This window comes from Plectropomus leopardus, chromosome 14 (genome assembly GCF_026936395.1).
Source record: "Plectropomus leopardus strain MGB_pleo_1.0 chromosome 14, ASM2693639v1, whole genome shotgun sequence".
NCBI classification, from domain to species: domain Eukaryota; kingdom Metazoa; phylum Chordata; class Actinopteri; order Perciformes; family Serranidae; genus Plectropomus; species Plectropomus leopardus.
The window spans coordinates 26,972,829-26,995,798 of NC_142189.1; the positions used below are offsets into that span (position 1 = coordinate 26,972,829).

Sequence of the window (22,970 nt, forward strand, 5' to 3'; positions counted from 1 at the left end):
GCCTCTCTCTTCTGTCAGAGAAGCTTTTTAAGCTCCTCCTTCCACAGCCAGGTGCAATGCACCTCATTAGGTGATGCAGCACACCTGGACAGATCCACAGAGGGTGAAGGGACAACAGGACAGAACACATACAGCCACAACAGGGACGTCACAGTAGCTACATCCATTATTTTATACAGTTTGTGCTTGTATAGCATGAAGGGGAGTATTTCAGACTACAAACAAATTGTGTTTGAGTTGAAAAAGCCCAAGCCCAAGCCCTTTTTTGTTTTTACAAGTAAGGCTTGTAAACTGTCCTGCAACATTTTTATATAGTGCGTAAAGAAATGTTTGACTTTGAAGTTACCAAAACATAAAACCTAATGGGAACAAGGGTTTTAGGCCAAAAAAATATTAGACTTTGCTCACTCACTGTAAATGAAGAGGCCTTGTGCTACACATGAAATACAACAGCCAATAGAACCATTTTCATCCTATTGTCAAGTCAAATTCAAGTGATCAAGTGATCTTTTGAGAGAGTTTGCTGAAAAAAAAGTTGTTTTTTTCTTTGTACAAATAGCCCAGATTTCCTGAATGTCAAACAACATTCACAGAGAGGAAACATAACACATTTGGTATTTTTTAAAAAATTTTTTTGTTTTAGCAATTTTGTTGAATGGGATCTTAGAATACCATTTTTACTCAACAGTCTCAAAGGTCCATAGCGTTGACTGATATCAGCTGTGAATCCCAAAAAACTAAAAGACAACAATAAAAAAGAAGAATTTTGTAGTGTGCATGATAAAGCGGTCAAGGTGGGGAGAAATAAATAAATAAATAAATGCTGTGAACACTACAAGGGGAGGAGGAAGGATGAAGTCATTTCGGAGTTCAAACCCACAAACAAGCCGGTAGAGCTGATGGGAGGTTGCTCCTCTCCTCAGCTGCTCCACCCCAGCAAGCTTCTCCTCTCACCTCCCCTGCCGAGAAGTCAGCTTTCATGTTCTTTTCAAAGTCTCAGGTAGTATTACCCTGGGCAACCTTGACAGAGCCCGGGGCAAAGGCAGCGCTCGGCTCTGTACCTGCGCAAACACACACAGGAGCGCGTGCGGCAGGTACGCTCGCTGCAACGCACGCACGCGATTATTGAAGCACACAGCCCGGCGCCGATGCTCCCCTCTTCCTACCCACCCACGCACTGACTCCCTGCGCACACACACACACACACACCCTTTGATTGTCTCAACGCCGTGGCTGTCATTAAGACTCATTAAGGGGGATGGTTTTATTGAAGGCGGTCGTGTTGAGGCATCCGCTGAATTATTCATGTGCGCCTTCCACCGCACATTTTCTCTCTCTTGCACACACACATATAACACACATCGCTGAAATGCAGGAAGCTGGAGCAGACGAGAGAGAGAGAGAGAGAGAGAGAGAGAGAGAGAGATGCAGCCTATATAGGTCACTTCCTCCTCCACCCGCATCACTCAGAAAGTGGAACTGGAAGGCGGGAGGGAGGGAGACAGAGAGCGAGGCTTATTATAGCAGGCAGGCAGGCAGGCAGGCAGGCAGGCACACACACACACACACACACACACACAGAGAGAGAGAGAGAGTGAGAGCGAGAGAGAGAGACAGAGGTCCCAGCAGATAAAGGAGTATACACCTCAGAGAGTAGATTGTCACAGCTATGAATGAAGCTCAGAATGGCTTTTGCTAGAAGGTAATACTAATTCATTGTTGAGAGACCCAAAGAGGGAGTCTGTGTGTGTGTGTGTGTGTGTGTCAGCGTGAGGCCAGTATGGACAGATCACAAGGAATTGATCAGATGCCCACCATTTCATCACGAGCCCCCCTGCCTCCACGCTGAACATATGGCATACAGTATGCACGAAAATGGATACACATTTACATTTAGTTTGATCATATATTCCATCAAATATTCATCACATCCAATCAGGGTTTAATATGCGCGGTCACATGGCTGCAAGAGAAAAGAAAGCTAAGTGCTGTGGGTAAATGCACACTGGAGGCTAAACTTATTAAACTATGTTAATTGACGTTTATTACAAATTGGGTCTTTTGTTTGTCATTTTGACTATTAGTTCGACCAGTTCTGAGTACAGTTGTCACAAAGTTGAGGTGCAGGGGCAAATGTGCAAAAGCATATAAAAACAATGCCATTAAGAAAAATGTGCTGCAGCTTCCAAAAACAATGCCAATTCAACATTAGAGCAGAAGTAAACATGTTTACAGCCTGGTACAAAAAATGGTTTTGGTCTCGATAGCTAATTTTAACATTTATGACAACTCTATCAGGGGTGAATTTTTAAATAACGCACCCATTTACATTTTAGTAAGGCTCTAAGTTATTCATAATTAGGGACGTGAAGAGACAGGCTGCCTGTGGATAGTGTCATCGGGTACTCAGTCAGATCCACTCCTCCTTCTTGTCCTAATATGGTCTTTTCTGGCAGGCTCAAAAAATTAAAGATTGCAACAGCCTCAAATCATGAGTCAAAAAAATAACAAACAACAGGCAACATCACAGAAGCTATTTCTATTATTAAAGGTAAAGATGGAATAAAAGGAGCATGAGGGTCCATAAAGGGCAGGTGGGCAGGGTGTTGAATGGGTCCAACAAACCCCGGACTTTCGCCCAGGAGCCTGGTGTTAACTTTCCCTGTGAACATAGAGCCAAACCATGATGTTTTTTCTTAGCCCTTGTGTTGTCCTTGTGGTCATTCTGACCCCAAATGAAATCTTTTGCCGTCAAAATATGTTTTTTATACTTATGTAAACAAGGTCTGTTGGCCCTAATTTCCAAAATGAAGGGAAAAATGTGTTGTAATGGGTTGGACTGAAAGACTAAGACTAAAGGTGAAACACAGAATTGATTGACAATCTATACAATATGCTTTAAACAACAGTCAAACCAGGCAGGCTCATTTTTGACCCCAGGGGACAAAAGGTGTATGGTAATCAGGAGTACATCACCGAACCACACACTTCTGTTGCCTTAACCTAACCACCCGTGCCTTTGTAGCCTAATCCTAACCATGTGCTCTTGTTGACATCCCAGCGTCGGTTGTTGCATCCTAGAATGTCAACAGCAGACCCAGGAGGATATCTAGAGCGTAATATGTAGACGGGGAAGTCCACTGACAAAACAGTGATATGTGACAGCTTCACATGAGAACGTGTTGGTAGCTATAACCAGTAACCAAAGAGTTCAGGTTCTTTGAAAGTGAAGGAGTCCACAGTATACCCACCTATCGAAACACCACTAGCAATAATGTACTATTAGCTGATTGCAGTGTGGCAAGCAATGGCGCCATGTTTCCAGATCTCAGCAATTATTTGGAGAAGTACAATAATATCATAACTAATCAAAATGATAGCCAGTCTATGAGAGGAAGACCCAGGTTGTGATCAAATTGAATTATTCTTTAAAGATGGATGTATTAATCTTTTCATCGGATACTTTTCATCAGATTACTTTGTTGATTCTTCAAGGTTGTTCCCTGTTTATTTTTCCAACTATAAGCTATGCAATAGCTCTTCCATTCATGATTTCTTATTGGAGCTTCCAGTTTCATGTCATTTTCTGTGGGTGTATTGAGTGCTGCTGATATTGAGTGGGAAAATGCATCTTTGAGTCGAGCGTTGTGATGAGAGCTCTGGAAGGCCACCGTCTGAATGGCGAGACCTTCACAGGCTTTCAGTGTGGGGAAACAAGCACCGCTATTCCTGCTCGCTTGACAGGCATATACAACAAGGAGACAAGTGTGTGTGTGTGTGTGTGTGTGTGTGTGTTTGTGTGTGTTCCTGGGCTCAAAGGGGCAATATCACAGTAAAGGTTCACTGCTTCTCCTTGTCACCTGGGTTCCTCTGTCCTCACCTGATGTCTTGTCAGTGACCCAAATGTCAAGTGCATCTGTGCTCGAGCCTGTGTGTGTGTGTGTGTATGTGTGTGTGTGGTCAACTGGGCAGAGAGGAAGACAGATCTGGGTCAGGCAGTTCCCATGAGAGTGTCCGAGCCCTCCGTGGTGGATGACATGTCTGATATGAACGAGTGAGCAAGGAGGAGAGGGGCAGAGAGTGAGAGAGTGAGTGTGCAGCCAGACAGTGGAACAGCCAGGGGTCAGGGGAGGACAGAGCCATCGCATGATCACACGCACACACACATTACTGTAGCCTTGTAGCCAATCCACATGCATCAGTGCTCCGATGCTGTGACACTCACGCAAGTGGCAATGTAGTGAAGATATAGAAACATGCAGATGCATTTAAAAAAGAGTGTGCAGAATGTACTGCATTTATATATTTATCGATTTTTGCACTTTATAGGGATAGTTTGGTTTTCCTAAGTGGCGTTGTACGAGGTATTTATTTATAATTAGTGGATTATATACTGTAGATGTCAGCTGGCATGCCCCCAGTTTCGAGGCAAGGAGGAGTACCATCACGGAGTTAAGCAATCAACTGCTGTGTACAGCGGAAACAGCAAAATGTATTTTATACACCTTAAAAAAAATCAGTTTAACTGCACACTATAGTTATAATAATGCTGTCAGACAGCAATTTCCAGTGAGTGACTGAAGCCATTAGAAATTTTTCAAAGCCAGACTCCATTGTAAAAAACTGTAATTTAACATTGCTAAACACAGGAGCTGCTTGTCTACTGCTGCCTCATCATTTTATTTGTGTTATTGTGTGACTTTGGTGTTTTAAGGGTTAGTTCAATTTCACGCAAGTCACGCAATAATACAAATTAATCGAGGCAGCAGTAGACCAGCAGCTCCCATGTTCAGTGAGCTCAAATTGTATTTCTCAACGGAGTCTGGTGGCTTTGATCGCAGCATAGATGGGAAACTGAAGCTGTTACAGGATTCCCTGTTGGAAAGGGTTCTCAATGCAATGAAAATATTCTCAATATTTCTTACATTTAAATGTTAGTGATTTATCGAGTTGGTTTAAGTATGCTTTCCTTCTTCCACAGCAGTGCATTGCTTAGCAGTACTCCTGCCTGCTTCTCCAGACTAGGAGCATGCCAACTGACATGTGCTATATGCAATACACTGACTATGGATAAGTACCCCCATTAAACCCCACTTCAACAGATCCAAACCATCCCTTCTAACCAGGGCTTTTTTTGTACCTGGTCACATCAGAAAGTGGTACAGCAAAATTCATTCATGTCCTTGTGAAATACATGGTGCTGGATGCTATGTGGCTATGTGTTACTGTTATTTTCGATCTCTACTGCATTGCGAGTTAATGGTTACTGTGGTCAGACAAACACACAGATGATGCTGTTCGGATCTCTGGGATATCCAAAAAACCACCTGCAAATACTGCTCATTGCCATAGGTGCCACCAAAAAGAATGAAAGGTAGATTTTCAAAAATATAACTTTGTTCTGGGAATGTAGTCATTTTCTATTGCAGCTATATGTATTAATATATTTATACCACCATGGGAATGAAGTTATGCACTTCCAAGTCTTTTAGACTTTGCACAAGTTTGTGCCAGATCAGATCCAAAATATTGGACCTAGGGTAACATCTGAGGGTGGATGGATAGACTTCTGAGTGATGTGAAATTGCTTTTTCTCGGATAGGCTTATGTTGTTTTATTTTTTAACTAATTAAATTCATTTCATTAATCAAGATGTCACTGCAGACCAAAAGTGGTGATATATCAATTCTTTTTGAAGCAGTGGAAAAACCTTAGGGGAAGAATCATAGAAAAATCTGTCCCCCATCAACATAGCAAAAAACAGATAATTTCGTAAAAAGAAGCTAAGAAAATTGAAGGGAGAGGGAAAAAAGACATTTAAAAAAAAATACAGTTTAATAGCATGAGATCAGGCTTGATAGAAACTCTGCTGAATTATCCCTCCCTGAGAGCCCCTTTCACCACATAATAATGAATGACACACCAGGTCCTGGAAATAATACTCAGCAATCAACTCAAACCACCAAAGTTTTGAAATCCATCATTAATTCACCATGGGTTGAGCGTTCATGGAGCTCTGAGCTGTACGGCCGTGGCTAAATTGGTTTTAATGGATTTCATGGGGCGCAGTTTTGGGGCCTTTTGATTGACAAAGAGGTTTGAAAGTTGCCACAGCCCCCTGCTCTTGCTCTGTCCCCGAGCTATGCACCATTGATCAAACACATACAAACTGTCACTCTGTATTGCCAGGACGCTGGTGACGGACTCACCAGTCACTTCAATCATTAGTCAATCAGCCTCACATCCAAAAACTGGAGTCAGGAGGAGGATGTTGCTCGCATTTTCATTTGGTTCAAGCTAAAAAAAAAAAACAAAGTCTCTTTTTGTTTTGCCTAAGTCATACAAATGACAGTACAATAATTACATTTTCATAGCAACACAGATTTAAATAACATTCTTTAATTACTTTTACACATTTTACAGTGGATAAAAGTACGCATGAACTACCTTTATTGACAGGCAAGCAGCTTCTGAATTCTACTGTCCAATGTACATCGCTGCAATCCAAAGTGCGACCTACGACCTGTGATGTCCTTCAACGGCAATTTGCTCTCAATCTCCATGGAGACGCCGCGAGGGCACGGCACTGGATGTCCGTACCGGACATGAGAAATGAGCACAATTACAGCTTTTGAGAGGTAATTATATGAGCGTTGTGGTGGCAAGGGCCCATAAATAACGCCGGATCCACCCCGTGTGCTTGTCCAGTAATTGAAGAACAATGAGGTGGGAGAAGGGAACTGGGTGCATGCTGCATCGCGATACCACCTTGTCCATTGTGGTCCCTGTTCACCCCTGAAGAAAGAAGGGCCCATCAGCCAGACAGAGCTGAATGATATCAAGCACCAAGGCTACAGCTCTGCCAATGAGTGTCTCTAATAGCACAGTTGAGAGTAAAATAGGGGGGAGAAATTGGGGTGGAAAGAGCTTGTCCGCCTTTTAGTGTGGCTTTTGTAAAGACATTAGATAAGGTGTGGGAATCTGGAAGCGCTAATACATGTACTACTCAGGTCCTGAGAGACTTAAAGCGTTGGGATACCCATAGAATGGAGACAACATATGCAAATCAATCATAGGATTTGGGGGGGAAAAAAAGACATATTGGACCGTGAGGGTTTCCTGAAAAACATTCCCTAAATACAGACCCTCCTGTAATTTCACCGATGGCTTAACAGTCTCTGCTCGCCCCTTCCCAAAGCAGTTTATCTTCCGCAGAAGTGATAGGACAGTAAATAAGTAGCTTACGACACACAAGAGCTTTTCCCCTGACTACAGGGTGGTTGTCAGTGTTAAGTAGCTATCCTTGCATGCTCCAAGCTAACATCAAAAGTGATGGGACTGTGTTTCATCGGGGGCTTCCACCGCTACCGAGCTAAGAGCTTCACTAACAAAGAGCACACTGCGACTGCAAGTAGGTTAACATTTAACAGATTTTTTTTGCCTTGTATAGTAAATCCCTGTGCATTCCAAATGGTTTGTTTATTTTCAGCTCTCCACAGGCACAGGCTGCACAGTAAATCTTATCTCTTGATACATATTTGAAATGTAGTGGGTGGAATACCTGTCTTCTGGCCCATGTTAAGAACTCTCTGCCTTACCAGAAAATACATGTGTTAAAGAAGAGAAACATACAGAAAAAGCCAGATCTGCTTGATTCTGGATGTCATTAAATTTAGGAATTGATATCAGCATTTTATACCTTTAAGGTATTGACTGAAATAACTCAGTACTAGGTTGTATTTAAACTTCCCCAGTCAAATGATACCTGCATTTGATCCTTTTTGTACCAAGATATAGGGAAAAAAAGACAGTTTGAACTACTTGTAGCTCGCAAGACCTGGAAAAGCTTATTACCGCCTTTACTACCCATAAATTAGATTGCTGCAATGGTCTGTCAACAGGGCTCTCAAAAAAAGCTCTTTGACAGCTCATTCAGAACACTACCACATACAACCACATAACACCAGTTCTAAAAGTCTTACACTGGCTACCAGTTACTCAGTGAATCGACTTCAAAATCTTGCTGCTCAGCTACAAATCACTTTGTGGCTCTGGGTCCAAATACCTCCATGAACCTCCAAGAACCTTAATGACATCTGGTTGTTCGAAGAGTTTGAAGAAAACATGTTGAAGCAGTATTTCGTTATCATGCAACACAGATCTGAGACAACCTCCCAGATGATATTAGACCACTTTTAAGTCAAAGCCATAAACTTTCTTATTTTACAATGCATACTCTATCTACTAACGGGGTCAGGATTAATTTAATTCAGTTGTGCATCTAAATATGGAAGTACTCTATGTACAAAATATTCAAAGGCAGGACGCCAGTGGCATCTCATGGCATTTTGTCCCACTAAAAGCTTCCATTCACATGATGGAGTGTAAAAACTAAAATGAAGTATGGGGGAAAACAGTATTAAATGAAGTTCTCTATTGGTATCAATATCACTTCAAGGTTACTGGTATTAGTCCTAGTGTCCTAATTTTCAAACTGACACCCAGCCCTAATTCAGTTGGCGGTCAACCTCCTGGAAGACCAAGCACACTTGGTCACTTCCTACACACACACACACACACACACACATACACACACACAGAATCCTTAACATACCTTTCTCTGTCATGCTAGTCCCCTCCTCTACCTCAGGTGTCCTCTCCAGACCTCTAAAGTCCCCGTTCCCTTGCTATCAGTCACTCTTTCTTGTCTTTGTCTTTCTCTCTCCTCTTCTTGCGGAGAGCAACGTGTTTGTGCATAATTTCCATTTCAAGGGGTCACATAAATTCTTCTCCATGCAAATGAGTCAAACTCTCCGAGGTAATAATCACCTGAAACCCCCGCTCACACGCACAAACACACAAACACCCCAGGTGGCTCCATATTGCATCGCCGACATGAATAAATAATTAAATGAAATCTAATTTTTTTTTATTTCATTTCCTCAGCAGCTGAATCCAATTCCGCCTCCACCCTTTGAGGACGACACCCGGGTGACCCTCAGGTACAATTACCGCCATTCAAGACGTTACACAAACACTTGTGTTTTAGAACTGCGCTGCACTTCCTGTGTAAGATGTAGTACGTGTGATGTGTGCTGATGGAGTGAAAATAACGAAATATATAAAACAGCTGGCATCGTCAGTGGCATTTACAGAGAGACACAACGGGAAGAATAAATAAATATGGACTCACTGATCTTTGCAATGATTAATTTTATATATTATGTCGATGTGGCGTTCTCATAAATTTCATTTTAGCCGAGAACTGAGATGCAAATTCCTCCATAATTTTTCCACATAGTAAAATGTATATTTCAGTAATATTTCCCACCCTGCTTAAAAAAAAACCAACATCCTATTTCCAAGCCACATAAATATTTCAGTCATTTTCTCTCAGCTTCATGTGAGTGCCTTCCGAGGCAAGTGCACCAAGTCATGTGAGGCTACCAGCAGCCACAACAACTCTGTCATCTCTTATTCCAGGTCAAGAGGTTTATGACCTCAGGCAGCCCGGGCGGCTGGCACGTAAAGCGCCACAGTCACATGATCTGCAGGTGACGAAACTATTTTTTTTATGACGCAGCAGCACTCTGTTTCTATAGGTCTCTGAGTGGGGGCTGTTGGTGGTTCAAGATCAGAGAGGTGTCCTGTTTGCAAAGAGTAACCTATGGCAACCGTTGCACAGATATCTTCTAAAGGAACATAAGCCATTTTTACATAGTGTACCAGGTATAGCCCAGTGTTGCCTTAACAGAGATTATAGGAAAACCAAAATGCTAAGAGGACTGTTATATTCCTCTTGTTCTGTATCGCATTTAACATGTCTCTGTCCTTTTTTAAGTCAGTTTAAAGATACACTGATTCATTTTTATGTACGGCATTGTGCAAATTGAAAGGCATTACTTGTAGTGACGAACTTACAAAGAATTACAACCCAACTCTGTAATTCTCCACAGCTCTAGAGCCTTTTAGCCTATTTTAGCTCATTTTACACGACAAGCACAGCATTAAACAGCAAGAAGAATCTGACCAATAGCCAGTGGTAGTAGAGAATTTAAGAAATACCTCATCCGCCCAAATAACAATTTGTATATCAGTTACTTAAAACTTTGATTTTTTTTTCATGCCTCCAGTGAGCGAAGAATCCAACAACGGAGAAAATTCTTTATGAATGGAAGTCATAGTGGTCCAGGTTTAAAATCAGCAACTATATTTAAATGTTCGTTTTCAAACTCTAGAACAACTTGTCCAGTATAATCAAAGTCTCATTTAACCAGTTGTATGCTCAGTACCTCCACTGACAAAAGGACTCCACTGACAAAAACAGGAATTGTTGGTCTACCACTCTGCACATTGTGCAATTTTGGTGAACCTGAACTAGCCCTTTAAAGCACCAACATCACACACTAACATAAACATGTGATAGACCAGCAGTTCTCGTGTAAGGGAGGATGGTAAAATTACCTTTCTGCTAATGGATTCTGGATTTGAAAATTGTCACGTTTAGTTCAGTTCCATGTTGGAAAGGGCTGTCTATTTGGAAAGTACTGAATTGTAGCTGAATTTTGTTGAGTTTGTAAATGGATATTTTGATATAGTTTTGCTGTCGTTAAAATCTGTCACCTATAACTTCAGTTCATCAAGATTTGTATCCGTTTTTGGATTCTTCCCAAGAATGGAACAACCAAAAGGTCCTTTGGGGAGTGAGGTACTCCTTTAAGAGTCAGATTTTTTTCACGGGGGCTGGTGTAGTCAGAATAAGGAGAATGAGTATTGGATTTAATGAACTCCAGAACACGGCTTGTGTTATTTCGTGTTTGGATGAGTAAATGCAAAAACCTATCTCTTTACTTTGTTTGGATTAAAGTGTGTATGTCTTTTTTTTTAATCCCACTATGGGGAGATCTTTTTGGGATATATCATATGGGATTTGCATAAGGCCAGTTTTGTTTTTCTAGTTTTGTAACTCTGTAAGATGTTGGTAGTTAATGTAAATGACATGCAAATGACACAAAATAAAAATTACTCATTAATTAGGCATAGATTTTTCTTTTAGAACAAACCACCAGCTGCCATCATGTGTTACAGCTGGCCAGGAGAACGTTATAGCCTGTCTATGGGTATTTACAGTGTCAGCAATAACGTGTCTCAAAATCTCCACATTGACTATCAATGCATCATACTTAGTGTAATTTGTCCTGGGTGAGCCCTTCAGGAATACTAAAGAAGGGCCTTTCATCGATTCACATGCAAATATGGGCTGTTATTAGCAGGTGGGGTGACTGATTGGTCACAGTCATTCAAATCAGCGGCTGGATATTTTGCATTAGATGGGGAAATAACTGTGTCTGCTCTTTCTAATCAACTGTTTGTCTTTCAATACAGAAACACAACATACTCTAATATACATAAGACCCTGGCACGCTTGCTTGTGACACGCTGGTGCCCAGAAGACGTCAGAGACGTGACAATGAGTGCTGCATGAGTGTGTGTTTCTGTGCATGTGTGTGTGTGTGTCTGTGTGAGTGTCTGTGACAAGCATCACAAGTTTCCAGATGGGTGATATTCAGCGATTACCTTTTCAGCGCTCACCATCCCTCTGTATCTCCAAGCCTGATCCCTCCTCTCAATAATTGACTGCAGGGTAACAAGGGCTCCGTGTGTGTGTGTGTGTGTGTGTGTGTGTGTGTGTGTGTGTGTGTGTCTGTGAGCAGCTTCTCTGATTAGATAGCTGAATATACTCTGTATTCAGCCACGGCGCTGCCTGCCCCAACTGGCATAGCTAATGAAGAGCCCATGCCCCTCCCTTGGCACTGGTGTGTGATGCATAGAGTCAAGCTGCAATTAAAAGGCCTGTCAATGGTGTCTGCCATAACAGAGGCTCGGACTGTCACTATCGACCAGCCTCAACACACACTGTACGGAGGGAGAGGGGGAGAGAGGCGTGGGCAGAGGGACGAGGAGAGAGAAGAGTGAAGGGACGCAGAAAGGAGGACAAGGAAGAGGATGATTTTTATCCAAAATGGCTTCTAGTCCAGGCCTTTGTGATGGCATGTGAGCTCTGAATTTCATTTGTTTTTATCTCTGTTTTGTACATATGTAATGATAATCAAGCCACAACAAGTTACACCTAGTCAAAAGTTAAATACCTGACTCTCTTTTGTGTTCTTAAAACAATCTAAATGGGAGATAATCTTACGGCTGCTGCGCTGCATAAAGCTAAACTGTATAAACTGTCTCCAGCTTGCATTTACTTTTATTTTTGCTCTTGAGGTCCAAAATAGACTTGTTTTGTTTAGATTGTTGTTGTTTCCCACAACAATCTGAAATTGAGGAATCTGGAAGTTGCCGCTGCAAAGAATCAACAAAAGAATCCAAAAATAGGGAAAATTCTTGATAAATTGAAGTCATCGGGGTATGCGTTTACAGCAGCAAAACTACATGAAAACATCAGTTCACAAACTCTCACTAAACGTATGCAGTACAAATCAAGTCTCATTTATCCAGTCATATGCTGCACACTTCCCAAACAGAGAACTCTTTTTAACAGGGCACTGAAATCAAAGTATCTATGCTCTCCTAAAAGCCAGATTACAGTGACAAAAACAGTAATTTTACCTCACTGAACACAGGAGCTGCTGGTCTGCAGCTGCCTCGATCAGTTTGTTTGTGTGATTGTCAGTTATAGTCAGTTCACTGGGATATATTTTTAAATAAGGATAACTTTTACTTGCATATGAAATATGATATAATGCCTTCACACCATACCATAGCGTTATCACTGTAGATTATGTTTATATGCTTGGTTCTGATTCGTCATTTTTACACTGCTGGTAGATTACAGCTGATAGATAAGTCTGTTGGTATTTATCACAGATAATATCCAATCAGTATAATTAATTTCACTTTGATTTGTCCAAAAACTAAAGTGATTTTTACATCTCCTTCATTTGACTATGGGACAGTGTCAGACCTCAATATAGGTCTGCTGCTAATCTGCTGCATCATGTTTCAAAGCAGAATGAGCAGCAGTCATGTTAAAAAAATAAAATAAAAGAGCAATAAAATAGCCAAAACAGATTCTTTTAACTTGTTCATTCACACAGTAAGTCATTTTCTGCCAACATTCCTCTGTTGCCTTAATTGAAGCGACGGAGTAGCTTTTTGCTGAAATATTTTTAAAATATTCTTCAAAGGCAGAAGTAGGCAGCATTCAATTGATCAACTCCAAGTGTCAAATGACGCTCTGATGGCTAACAAAAAATGTTAACAGACTGTTGATAACCACCTTTATGGTACCCTGTTACCTCTGACCGAGACTTTAGAGTTTAAAGAGAGCCTGTCTCTGTTGAACTTGCTTCGTGGTGCAGCCCTCTATAGCTCTGTGTTCAGTGAGGTAAAGGTACTGTTTGGCTGGTGTTAAATGCAGACCTCTCTTACTTCAGTTCATGAAGAATTTTCTATATATTTGGAAAAAGGGGTTGCCCATATTAGTTTTGTCTTTGTTTTCACTACAAACTGAAGTCACAAAGCCTAAACTTAGAGCTAAAGAGGACTGTATTTCCTGGGATTTTGGTTTTCTGTGTGGTTCTTGCTGCTGTGTTCCTGCACTGCCTTTCCCTCCTTTGCCCATCCACACACCTCAGCCTCGTTAGTCCTTCCTGCTCTCACAGTTTTCCCTCAGCCAATCAGCTCCCTGCCTGCTCTCTTGCCTAATCACCTCATTCCCCTCACCTGAGCTTCTCTGCCTATCCCCCTCCACCTGCACTTCATCACCTCGTCACATTAGCTCATATCAAAGTCCTGGTTATCTGCTCAGACTTTGCTGGATATGTGATTTTTTTCTGTTGGTCAGCTCTGCTTTGACTGCAGGAGCCTTGAACAAAAAGCTATTTCTTTAAGTTGCGGTTGCCTGAAGTCTCCTGTGTTGCCTGCTCCACTCTTTATGACAGTATCAATCAATACATAAAAAGAATGATGGAAACAGTTGCAGCCCTTAGATCCTAAAACCCTTAATTAATTATTAATGACATTTCTTTTATACTCAAATATTGTGTTTTCAGATGCCAGCACTTTATAACTGGTTTTGGTAGTTGAGCACCTACTAACACCTGCATTTTTCCATGCAAATGATGACTATCATGACATAAATGAAAACAAATATGATTTAGAAAATGAAAGAAAGATTTAAATGAAAAAAAGAAAACAACACCCTGTAGACTACAGCATGGAAGTTTTTGTACTATTAGGTTGCAGGATGTTTGTGAAAAAAATGAAAGCAAAAACAAAGACAATCGTCATTCATTCATATATTTGTTACTTTTAAATATGGGGTTGCTGCTAAAACCGTGACAGCACACCATGTCAAATATTTATCCAGAAGTCTTTTTTTTATCGTTAATAATTTTTAATAGCCAGAACAGTGTTATTTTTTTACAGTGGAACATGAGTTACAGGAAATTTACATCACACACACGCACACACACTCATCACCATTGCTGCCTCCACATGTAGATTGCAGTGTCTTCCACAGCACGCTTACTGTGCCAATTATAATGGAATGTCTATTTGCAGCTTTTTGTAGGAAAGGATGTGTTATTATGTCTTCTCTCACATGCTTTCAAACACACACACACACACACATACACACACACATTCAGATCACCTGTCCCTCACCACCCTCTCAGAGCAGGATGCGGTACTTGAGGGCGCGGGGGACCCTGTTGATGACGAGGCGACCATCGTAGCTGAGCGAAGCGAAGAGCCAGGGGTCGGCCGATGACCACTCTGCCGCATACACACTGTCTTCATGTTCCTCATAGGTAGACACCACGCTGTCCTTTAGGGGCTCCTTACCCCTGAATCACACACACAAAGCAACAAAGCGATCAGTGATGGGGAAAGGAATTAATGTCATCTTGCAGACTTTATTCAAGGTTTTTGTCATAAATTTCGGAGGACCTGGAGATGCTAAATTGGCTAATGTTAGCTAATGCTAAATACACATTTAATTATACAGTTGCTTCTTTCTTACACTTTTTACTATACAGTCAATATAAAAAGCGTAAAAACACTGACACAGCTTTTATTAAATACAAAAAAAATATTTGTCTAGTCTACACTGCTGGATGGAATACCATATGTGAAGGCAAAGTGTTTATAGTTAGTCTGACCTGAGGGTGGAACCAGAATCTTGCAGAATAAAGTCTACAGCAAACACTTACGTAAAACCTTTCCTCCCTTTGAAGACATTAATATTGTGGCATTTGGTTGCACTAAAAAAGGTCAAAAGTAATTGTGGGGAAAAAAGTTAAAGAGAGCTTGAAAAAAGTTTGAGTCTTACCTACTTTATTTTAAACACAGTACAACTGGCCAGTCACTGCGTAAAATGGCCATGACTGTCACACTCAGCCTCCACTGGAATGGTATTGAGGGAGGAGCCTCTAGATGCGCTTAAACCATTGGACAAGCAACTTGAATATGCACACTGGCAACTTGAGAGTTCATTGTAGGGCTGAGCAATATAATGACAATATATCAATATCGTGATATGATAGACTAATACTAGAATATTGTAATATCAATATCAAGTGTTGTCTTACCCTGGTTTTAAAGGCTGCCCTAAATAAAGTGAAATTTATGAACTTAGCAGACTGTTCCAGCTGTTCTATTATTTGCGATGACCCTCTTAGTCTTTAAATCCACGTTACGGACAAATTGTAAATAACTGAATAAGTGTAAATATTTTGTGAAAGCACCAGTCGTCAACTCGAGAAACAATGTTGCAATAACGACGGAGGTGTTTGATCAAAAATATTGTGAGAGTGGATTTTCTCCATATGGCCCAGCCTTAAATATTTGTATGATAGTAATTTGAAAAGGTGTGTATTGCAGTTAAAACACTGTTTGTTTCTTATTGAGTGAAAACTCAGCAATTATGTGAAAATTTGTCAATAGTTCTTCAAGCATATTTTTCACTGGAAGGTAACAATTTGTTATTGAGTGACGGTTGATGAGTTGCATTTTTTTTTAAAAATAAAATGCATTCAGTTTTATAAAATTAATAAAAACACATTTAGTGTAACCTTAAGGTCTAAACAAGCAGGTTGTATCTGTTGCATTCATTGGAACATTTTTTCAGAGCCAATTTTTAAAAGTTCTTTGAAACCATCATTGTTTGCACAGATGAGGAAATAAACATTACCCATGCTGGTTCATATTATATATACATATATATATATATATATATATATGTGTGTGTGTGTGTGTGTGTGTGTGTGTGTGTGTGTAAAACAGGGACTATACTGTAGAAACATTGCTCTATCAGCACTACTAGTGGTCATATATATTCTCTCACACAAACACGCAGGCAGAAATAACCTTGGTTTGTATTGGTTTATCTCCTTGGTGTTGTGGATGGCCCACACACTAGTACCTGCGGAGGACTGGAGAATATTTCCTTTATTTATTCACCATTTCTCCCTGTCTTCAGCACACAAGGAGAAACCGCCTCGGTGCTTCGACACTTCTCCCACTGCTACAACAATGTGACAATAAATAAAATTTTAGAATTATGATCTAGCATTATTGCCATCCCAAATTTCTCCCAAACCCACTGCTGTAAGTAGTCCTGAGGGAAAACAGTGACATACATATTTGGATTTATTTTACACATTAACTGTTTCACACAGACAGTAGCTGCTCCCCCTGGGCTGCAGCCGAAAATAAAAACACTCTAAGTGCTCTGCTCGTATAGATTCATTGGGGAAGGCAAGAACAAGAGAGTGTGTGTGAGAGCACTTGACTGATGCTACAAAGTGCTGAACTTTGCCTCACTTTGTCTAAAGGATTGCAAGGTTTTTAGGAATCATGTCATTGGACAGTTTACCTGCTCAGAGAAAGTATTGTGCACTACAATAAGCTGTAGCAGCCTTATGGTGAAAATCGTGACTTAGATCTCTATTAGGCTTAGTAGGCGCAGCTAAAACTAATTCAGCCTAACACAACAGTCCTGCAGTAAATCCTACCTATATGAAGGTTATAATGTGCTGTTATTGTTTTAATTGTTTGGAGAAGTGCTGTACTGCATTACACTGAGACATATTCTTTAGAATTTGGCCAGCCCATTTATGAGTCAATGCGTGTATCGGTTTAACACAAATCAACAGCACCACAAACTTAAACCTCCAAAATGACTATTCAGTTGAATTATCAACACTTTAAAACTTTATCAAGGTAGACATCACTGCTGGACTTGTATTGAACTGCATGAGTTTTACCTAAGTGTACCTAGTAAACTGAAAGTATCTTTACACAAGTAGACCTGAAATAGCTTTCATGTATGTTTCATTCTAAAAAAATCTTAAAAACTTTTAAAGAAAATATGACCTAAGATGTGGCAAGGCAGTTCGCAGTGCAATCTGATACAGCACGTTTAGAGGAGATATCATTAAAGAAATACTTCTACCCTAAAATGGGCCTTTGTATGTCAGTTAGTCAACCCGTGTTTTGTTGTATTCATGATGCAAAATTTGTTTTTCTCTCATGCCTCCAGGATGAATGAAGAAATCAAAAATGGAGAAAATTTCTGATGAACTGAAGACTGCGTTTAACAAGGGTAAAACTAAATCAGAACATCCATTTACAAACTCTCACAAAACTCATGGAGAATAATCAAACTCTCATTTATCCACCCGTATGCTCAGTACTTCCCAGACCCATGTGCTTTTGTAAAAAACCTTGACATTTGAAAGACTTCCGCACACTACTACTTGTCTGCTTCTGATACTGTTTGTGCAAAAGTGTTTAAAACGGTGAGGTTCTAGTAAAAGTTCATGTTTGGAAACGTAATAACCATACGCCTGGATAAATGAGACTTGCATTATGCTGCACGAGTTGTGTGAGAGTTTGTAAATTGAAGTTTTTATATAGTTTTGCTTTTGTTAAACGCAGACCCCTATGACTTCAATTCATCAAGAAGTTTCTCCATTTTCTGGATTATCTGTTCAGCAGAGGCATGTGAGAAAACCAAAGTTTCCTTTACAAATTCAATATCACACCTGTTGAGTTACATACATAAATGGTCATTTAGGGGTCAAAGTATTCCTTAAAACCACATTCTTTCTTAGAATAGCTACTATGTTTTCGAGAAAATCTATGTGTGGGGGGTAGCAGACACTGGGTGAAGGGTCAGGAAACTCTTCATTTTTTTTTCTTATTGTGTGTCCCTTTTTAACATTCTGTATTCCCTCTCTAAATGCTGAGGTTTTTGTGTGCCCCTGGATGCAATAAAGGCACAATTTTTCACAAGTTCTTTTGTTCTTCAGCAGCAGTTTGCAGAGTTTGAGTTGTGTTATGGATAACTGATCAGTCAATCTCATGACCAGCTGATCAAGTCAGATTGATGAATGAGAGGAGCAGATGTGGAGAGGTAAATGAAAGCAAACTTTTAGACCCCGTACAACCCGGAGTGCCCTTTGCGCTCTGAGAGTGTGGTGCAGTCAACAACTGGAAGGTATATAGATATATTCTTTTTGTACTGCCAATGAACAGTCCAGCGTGCCACTAAAAATAAATGATTCTTTGGGAAACTCTGGAAGCTGTTTCAACAAATACATCTAAAATGATGTGTTGTTATATGGCCTCCATTGTCACTAAATCTCAACGCTGTTAAACACAGATGGTAGCTTTTTTAAGCAACTTGTCAAGACATGTGTGGGAATATCTTTCAGTATAATACTTACTGGGACATTGTACATTGTTTTTAGTTTTCATTTTTCAAACATTTGTATGTGAACATCACCTTGGTGGTGATGATGATTTGTTATACTAAAAAACAAGCCAAACTGAGAAAAACATACTACTCTAAAGAGCAAAAATGCTACCCTCCACTGCGTGGTTATCTCAAAAGTAATCATCATCCAAAATTTCATTATCTGTTGAATTTTAAAAGCAACCGTATAAAGTCGGAAAATAGCCCAATCACTGGAGGAGTTCTGTATGTAGTGTCCAGGTACTGTGGAGTGGACACGTACAGTACATACAAGAGGGGTCAATAAGTATAGTGGAAGGGTTAAAACCAAAGCTGAGTGCTGGTGATTAGGAAGAAGAGTTGATAATTGTGGATGAGAGTCAGTCATTGAGTGTAAGAGCTGGTAGTAGTGGATAAGAGGGGGAATTGGACCATAATGGATGGAGGACAGTGGCAGATTTGAAAAGCACTGAATGGTAACCATTACAGATGATATCCCTGCAATTTTTAAATCAAGTCTAAATGCTATAGAGGGAAAACTCCAGAAGTGTTTTGACAGTAACATATTTTTAATGTTTTACCTCTCCACTTTTATCATTTTGAGTGTCACAGTGTGTGAGAGTGAAGGTTCAGGCAGTCAGCTTTAATCTTCAGAGGACTAATATCAGATGAGCAGTTCAAAATACACGGCAAGTTTTTGCGTACACTTTAGTATCTCTATGTGTGTTTCATTAGGCTCCTTGTAGCAGTATGGAATCGTACAAGTGATGAATAATTTAAAGAAAAATCAGATAAGATTTGGTGATTCCACACCTGCATTTTTACATCAAAACTGAGAGAACCAAAAAAGAAGAAGAAAAATTGTCAAATCCAAAATTGAAGGGATGTTGTGCAACAAAAAGAATTAACTAATTAATAGGTGGTTTATACATGGCTATAGTCATAAATATCAGTAATCTGCATCAGAGCTCACAATGTATCGCTAAATTTTAATTCATATTCATCTTGAGTATTCAGCATTGGTGAAAACGGACAACTCCCCTAAAGCATAGAACCAAAAACTAAGACACTTACCTGTGACCTCCTCACAGTTCATTCTGATAACAGTCAAGTGAAATACTGGAGACAGTTCAAACTTGAAATGGAAATTACTTACTGGAAAATCATAACTGACACAAAACAAAAATAAAAACTGAGCTGTAATAAACTGTTGTTTTCATTTAAAGCCACCGTTTTACCATCTTGAAGGGACAGGTCATTCCAACATACAAAATCCCATATTTTTCCTCTTACCTGTAGTGCTATTTTCAGTCTAGATAGTTTTGGTGTGAGTTGCCGAGTGTTGGCGATACCCGTCCTAGAGCTGTCTGCTCTCTCTTCAATATAATGGAACTAGATGGCGCTTGGTTTGAAACATACATTTGAAAAACTCGACAACAATATCTCTTTCAAGAAATCACGACCCTGTAACTCAAGATAATCCACAGAACTTGTGAGCAGTGTTTTGCCAGAACTATTTTCTTTCTACCTAACTACACCTGCCAACCATATCAAAGTGTGAAAGAAACTGTGCATTTTAGTTCCATACTGCTAGCACCACTGAGGTAGCTAATGCTACAGCTCAGCCAAGAGGGCCCCCCATTGATGTTTACATTTTTAGTACGAGCCTCTCATCCATGAATAGATGCATGCTTCATTCTGCATGGTGATATGGTTGGTGTTATTTTTCAGCACTTTGAGCATCACATGCTGAGTGCCATCTAGTTCAACTGTATTGGAGAAAAGGCAGACATCTCTGCAGCCAATATCTCCGACACTCTGCAACTCACATCAAAACAGTCTAGATTGATACACAGCGCTAAAGGTAAGAAGAACAATATATTTTTTGGATTTTGGGTGGAACTGTCTCTTTAAAACCAGGCTATCCTTTAAAAAAAAGGCAATTAATACTAACTTTTAGATTTCTGGAAGCATTCCCTTTTCTAACTAGCTCGAGTTCCACTCACTTTTCCTCCTGGTGGTTGTCCTCCCCCTCGCTGAGCTCCTCATCGTCCACCAAGTGCCCGAATGGCTCTGAGGAGATGGACACCATATTGGAGAGGATGAGACGGCTGTCACTGCTGGCTGTCAACACCAGCTGGTCATGGCTGTGGTTGTAGCGGACACTCCACACCCTGGGAAAACACACATTTCCAGACACGCATTAAACATTTATAACAATGCATTTAACGCATGAATGTATCTAAGAGTCTGCAGTCGTGTATAAGCATCTCCCATTGTTCCAAACAAAGCTCAATGCGGAAAACTCAAACATATATGTTGACTGTGTACTGGGAGACCACACACATGCTGAAAACACACAAACACAGTCGTGCTGACAAACTGTCTGTCTCTAGCTCTCTTTCACACACTCGTGCCCACACAAATCATGCAGAAAATGCAGTGTTCTCACAGTGGGATTCACAGCAAATTATGCCTTTCTGGGTGTATACTCGGATGCCAATAATGAGGATTTGGTACCTTTCAGTCTATATTTGGGCTTAGTTCACGAGTTGATCATTATCATAAACTCCCTGATCCTGGTTTTATTTGTTGCTTAGTTCCACTTTTTTTTCAATTCAATTTTTCCCTCACCTTCCCTCCCTTCCTCTCTCCATTTTTGTCCCTAAACACTGTCTCCCTCTCTTGCTCTTTTTCATCCTCATCCTCTCTCTCTCTCTTTGTGTTTTTCTATGTCTCTTTCTCGCTGTGAGCCTGGGGCACAGCTCAGAGTGCGGTCCCAGTTCCCTCACAGGGAGGGATTCAGGGATAACGGAGGCTGTTGACAGGAAATCAGCCTCGGCCACGCCGTTCCCCGCGCTCCCCTAATCCGCTTCCCTGCTAAAAAATAGTCCCTAATACCCCCAGCAGCCCTGAGGCCATATCCTGGCTGCGCTCCGAAAAAATGAGCGCACACAACAAATACACACACGCACAGGGAAACATGCATCCATACACCCACACATATGCGTCACACCAAAAATAAGCATACACACAGGACGAATTCACACAGACATATGCATATGTGTTATAGAAATGCCTGAACACACACAAATGCACGTAGCCACACATAGATATAAAAAAAGTCCTTGCAACACAGATTAGATGGTAGCGCACACACACGTGCGCGCGCACACACACACACACACACACACACACACACACACACACACACACACACTTATCTGCTATCTGAAGAGATCCCATCTGCAGCTATCTACAGTTATGGATATGTTTGCCAAGTCTATCTTTCTTTTGGAGATAACGTTCACTCTTGTGTGTGTGTGCACGTACATACACAAAGGCATACGTGTGTGCATATGCTTGTGTGTGTGCCCCGGTGTGTGTGTGTGTGTGTGTGTGTGTGTGTGTGTGTGTGTGTGTGTGTGTGTGTGTGTGTGTGTGTGCGTGCCTTTATCAGGTAAGAATTGGTGTGCTGCAGCAGTAGCCCAGTTTGGCTCGCAGACACACTGATCATCTATTCAGCTCACACAGGAGGGAGAAAGTGTCTCCCATGCACACACACACATGCACGCTCACAAACACACACTTCTGCAGTACACTATGTTCAGCTCTTAGCACTGCCTGAAGCCTCACTGAAGACAAGCTAGAGCAGGACTGGGCTGCGTCCGACCCACAGTGATTCAGTCCTCACTGACAAAACGAGTAGCTACCTATTTAATTAGTAATTAGTGTGTTACTACCTTTTATTGCACCAGCAGTGGTTAGGGCATTTCATTAGTTAGGAGATAAAGCCATTAATAAAACCAGAAACCAATCAACAGTGGAGCGAAGGAGTTATCATCATGTTTATCATTATTGTCAGCGAGTTTTACTGAATGTGCCTGAATGCTGTGGAAAAAGCTTTTTCCCCATTAAACAAATACAGTATAATTATATTAGACACTGAAAATACAAATTCAAGTTGTAAAATGTAATGAAATGATAAATTACCTTTTTCCAACTATTTTTGTCATATTTCTTAATGTTATGTCTCCAAATCAAGTTCAGTGAGCTGTGGGGAAAAGTTGGAATTTGAAACACTTTGAGGCACTATAAAAAAGGGGACTGTCTCTTTAAAGAAACAACTTTCAAAGAAAATGCCCTCCCATAATTACATGAAGATCACTAGAATCAGACGCCTCCACTTCTATCATCAAATGAGACTTTTCTCTAACTC

General features: G+C 40.6%; 1 protein-coding gene across 1 annotated transcript in view; it reads right to left on the reverse strand.

Annotated features, from left to right (window-relative positions):
* Positions 1-14,294: 14,294 nt before the first annotated feature.
* Positions 14,295-22,970, reverse strand: part of eipr1 (EARP complex and GARP complex interacting protein 1) — a 69,844-nt gene continuing 61,168 nt past the window's right edge. Inside the window, exons 8-9 of the mRNA XM_042500795.2 lie at positions 20,758-20,925; positions 14,295-14,858 (exon numbers count right to left, since the gene is read on the reverse strand). Coding sequence (XP_042356729.1) covers positions 14,684-14,858; positions 20,758-20,925 — 343 coding nt within the window. The 3' untranslated portion in view covers positions 14,295-14,683. The remainder of the gene's footprint in view (positions 14,859-20,757; positions 20,926-22,970) is intronic.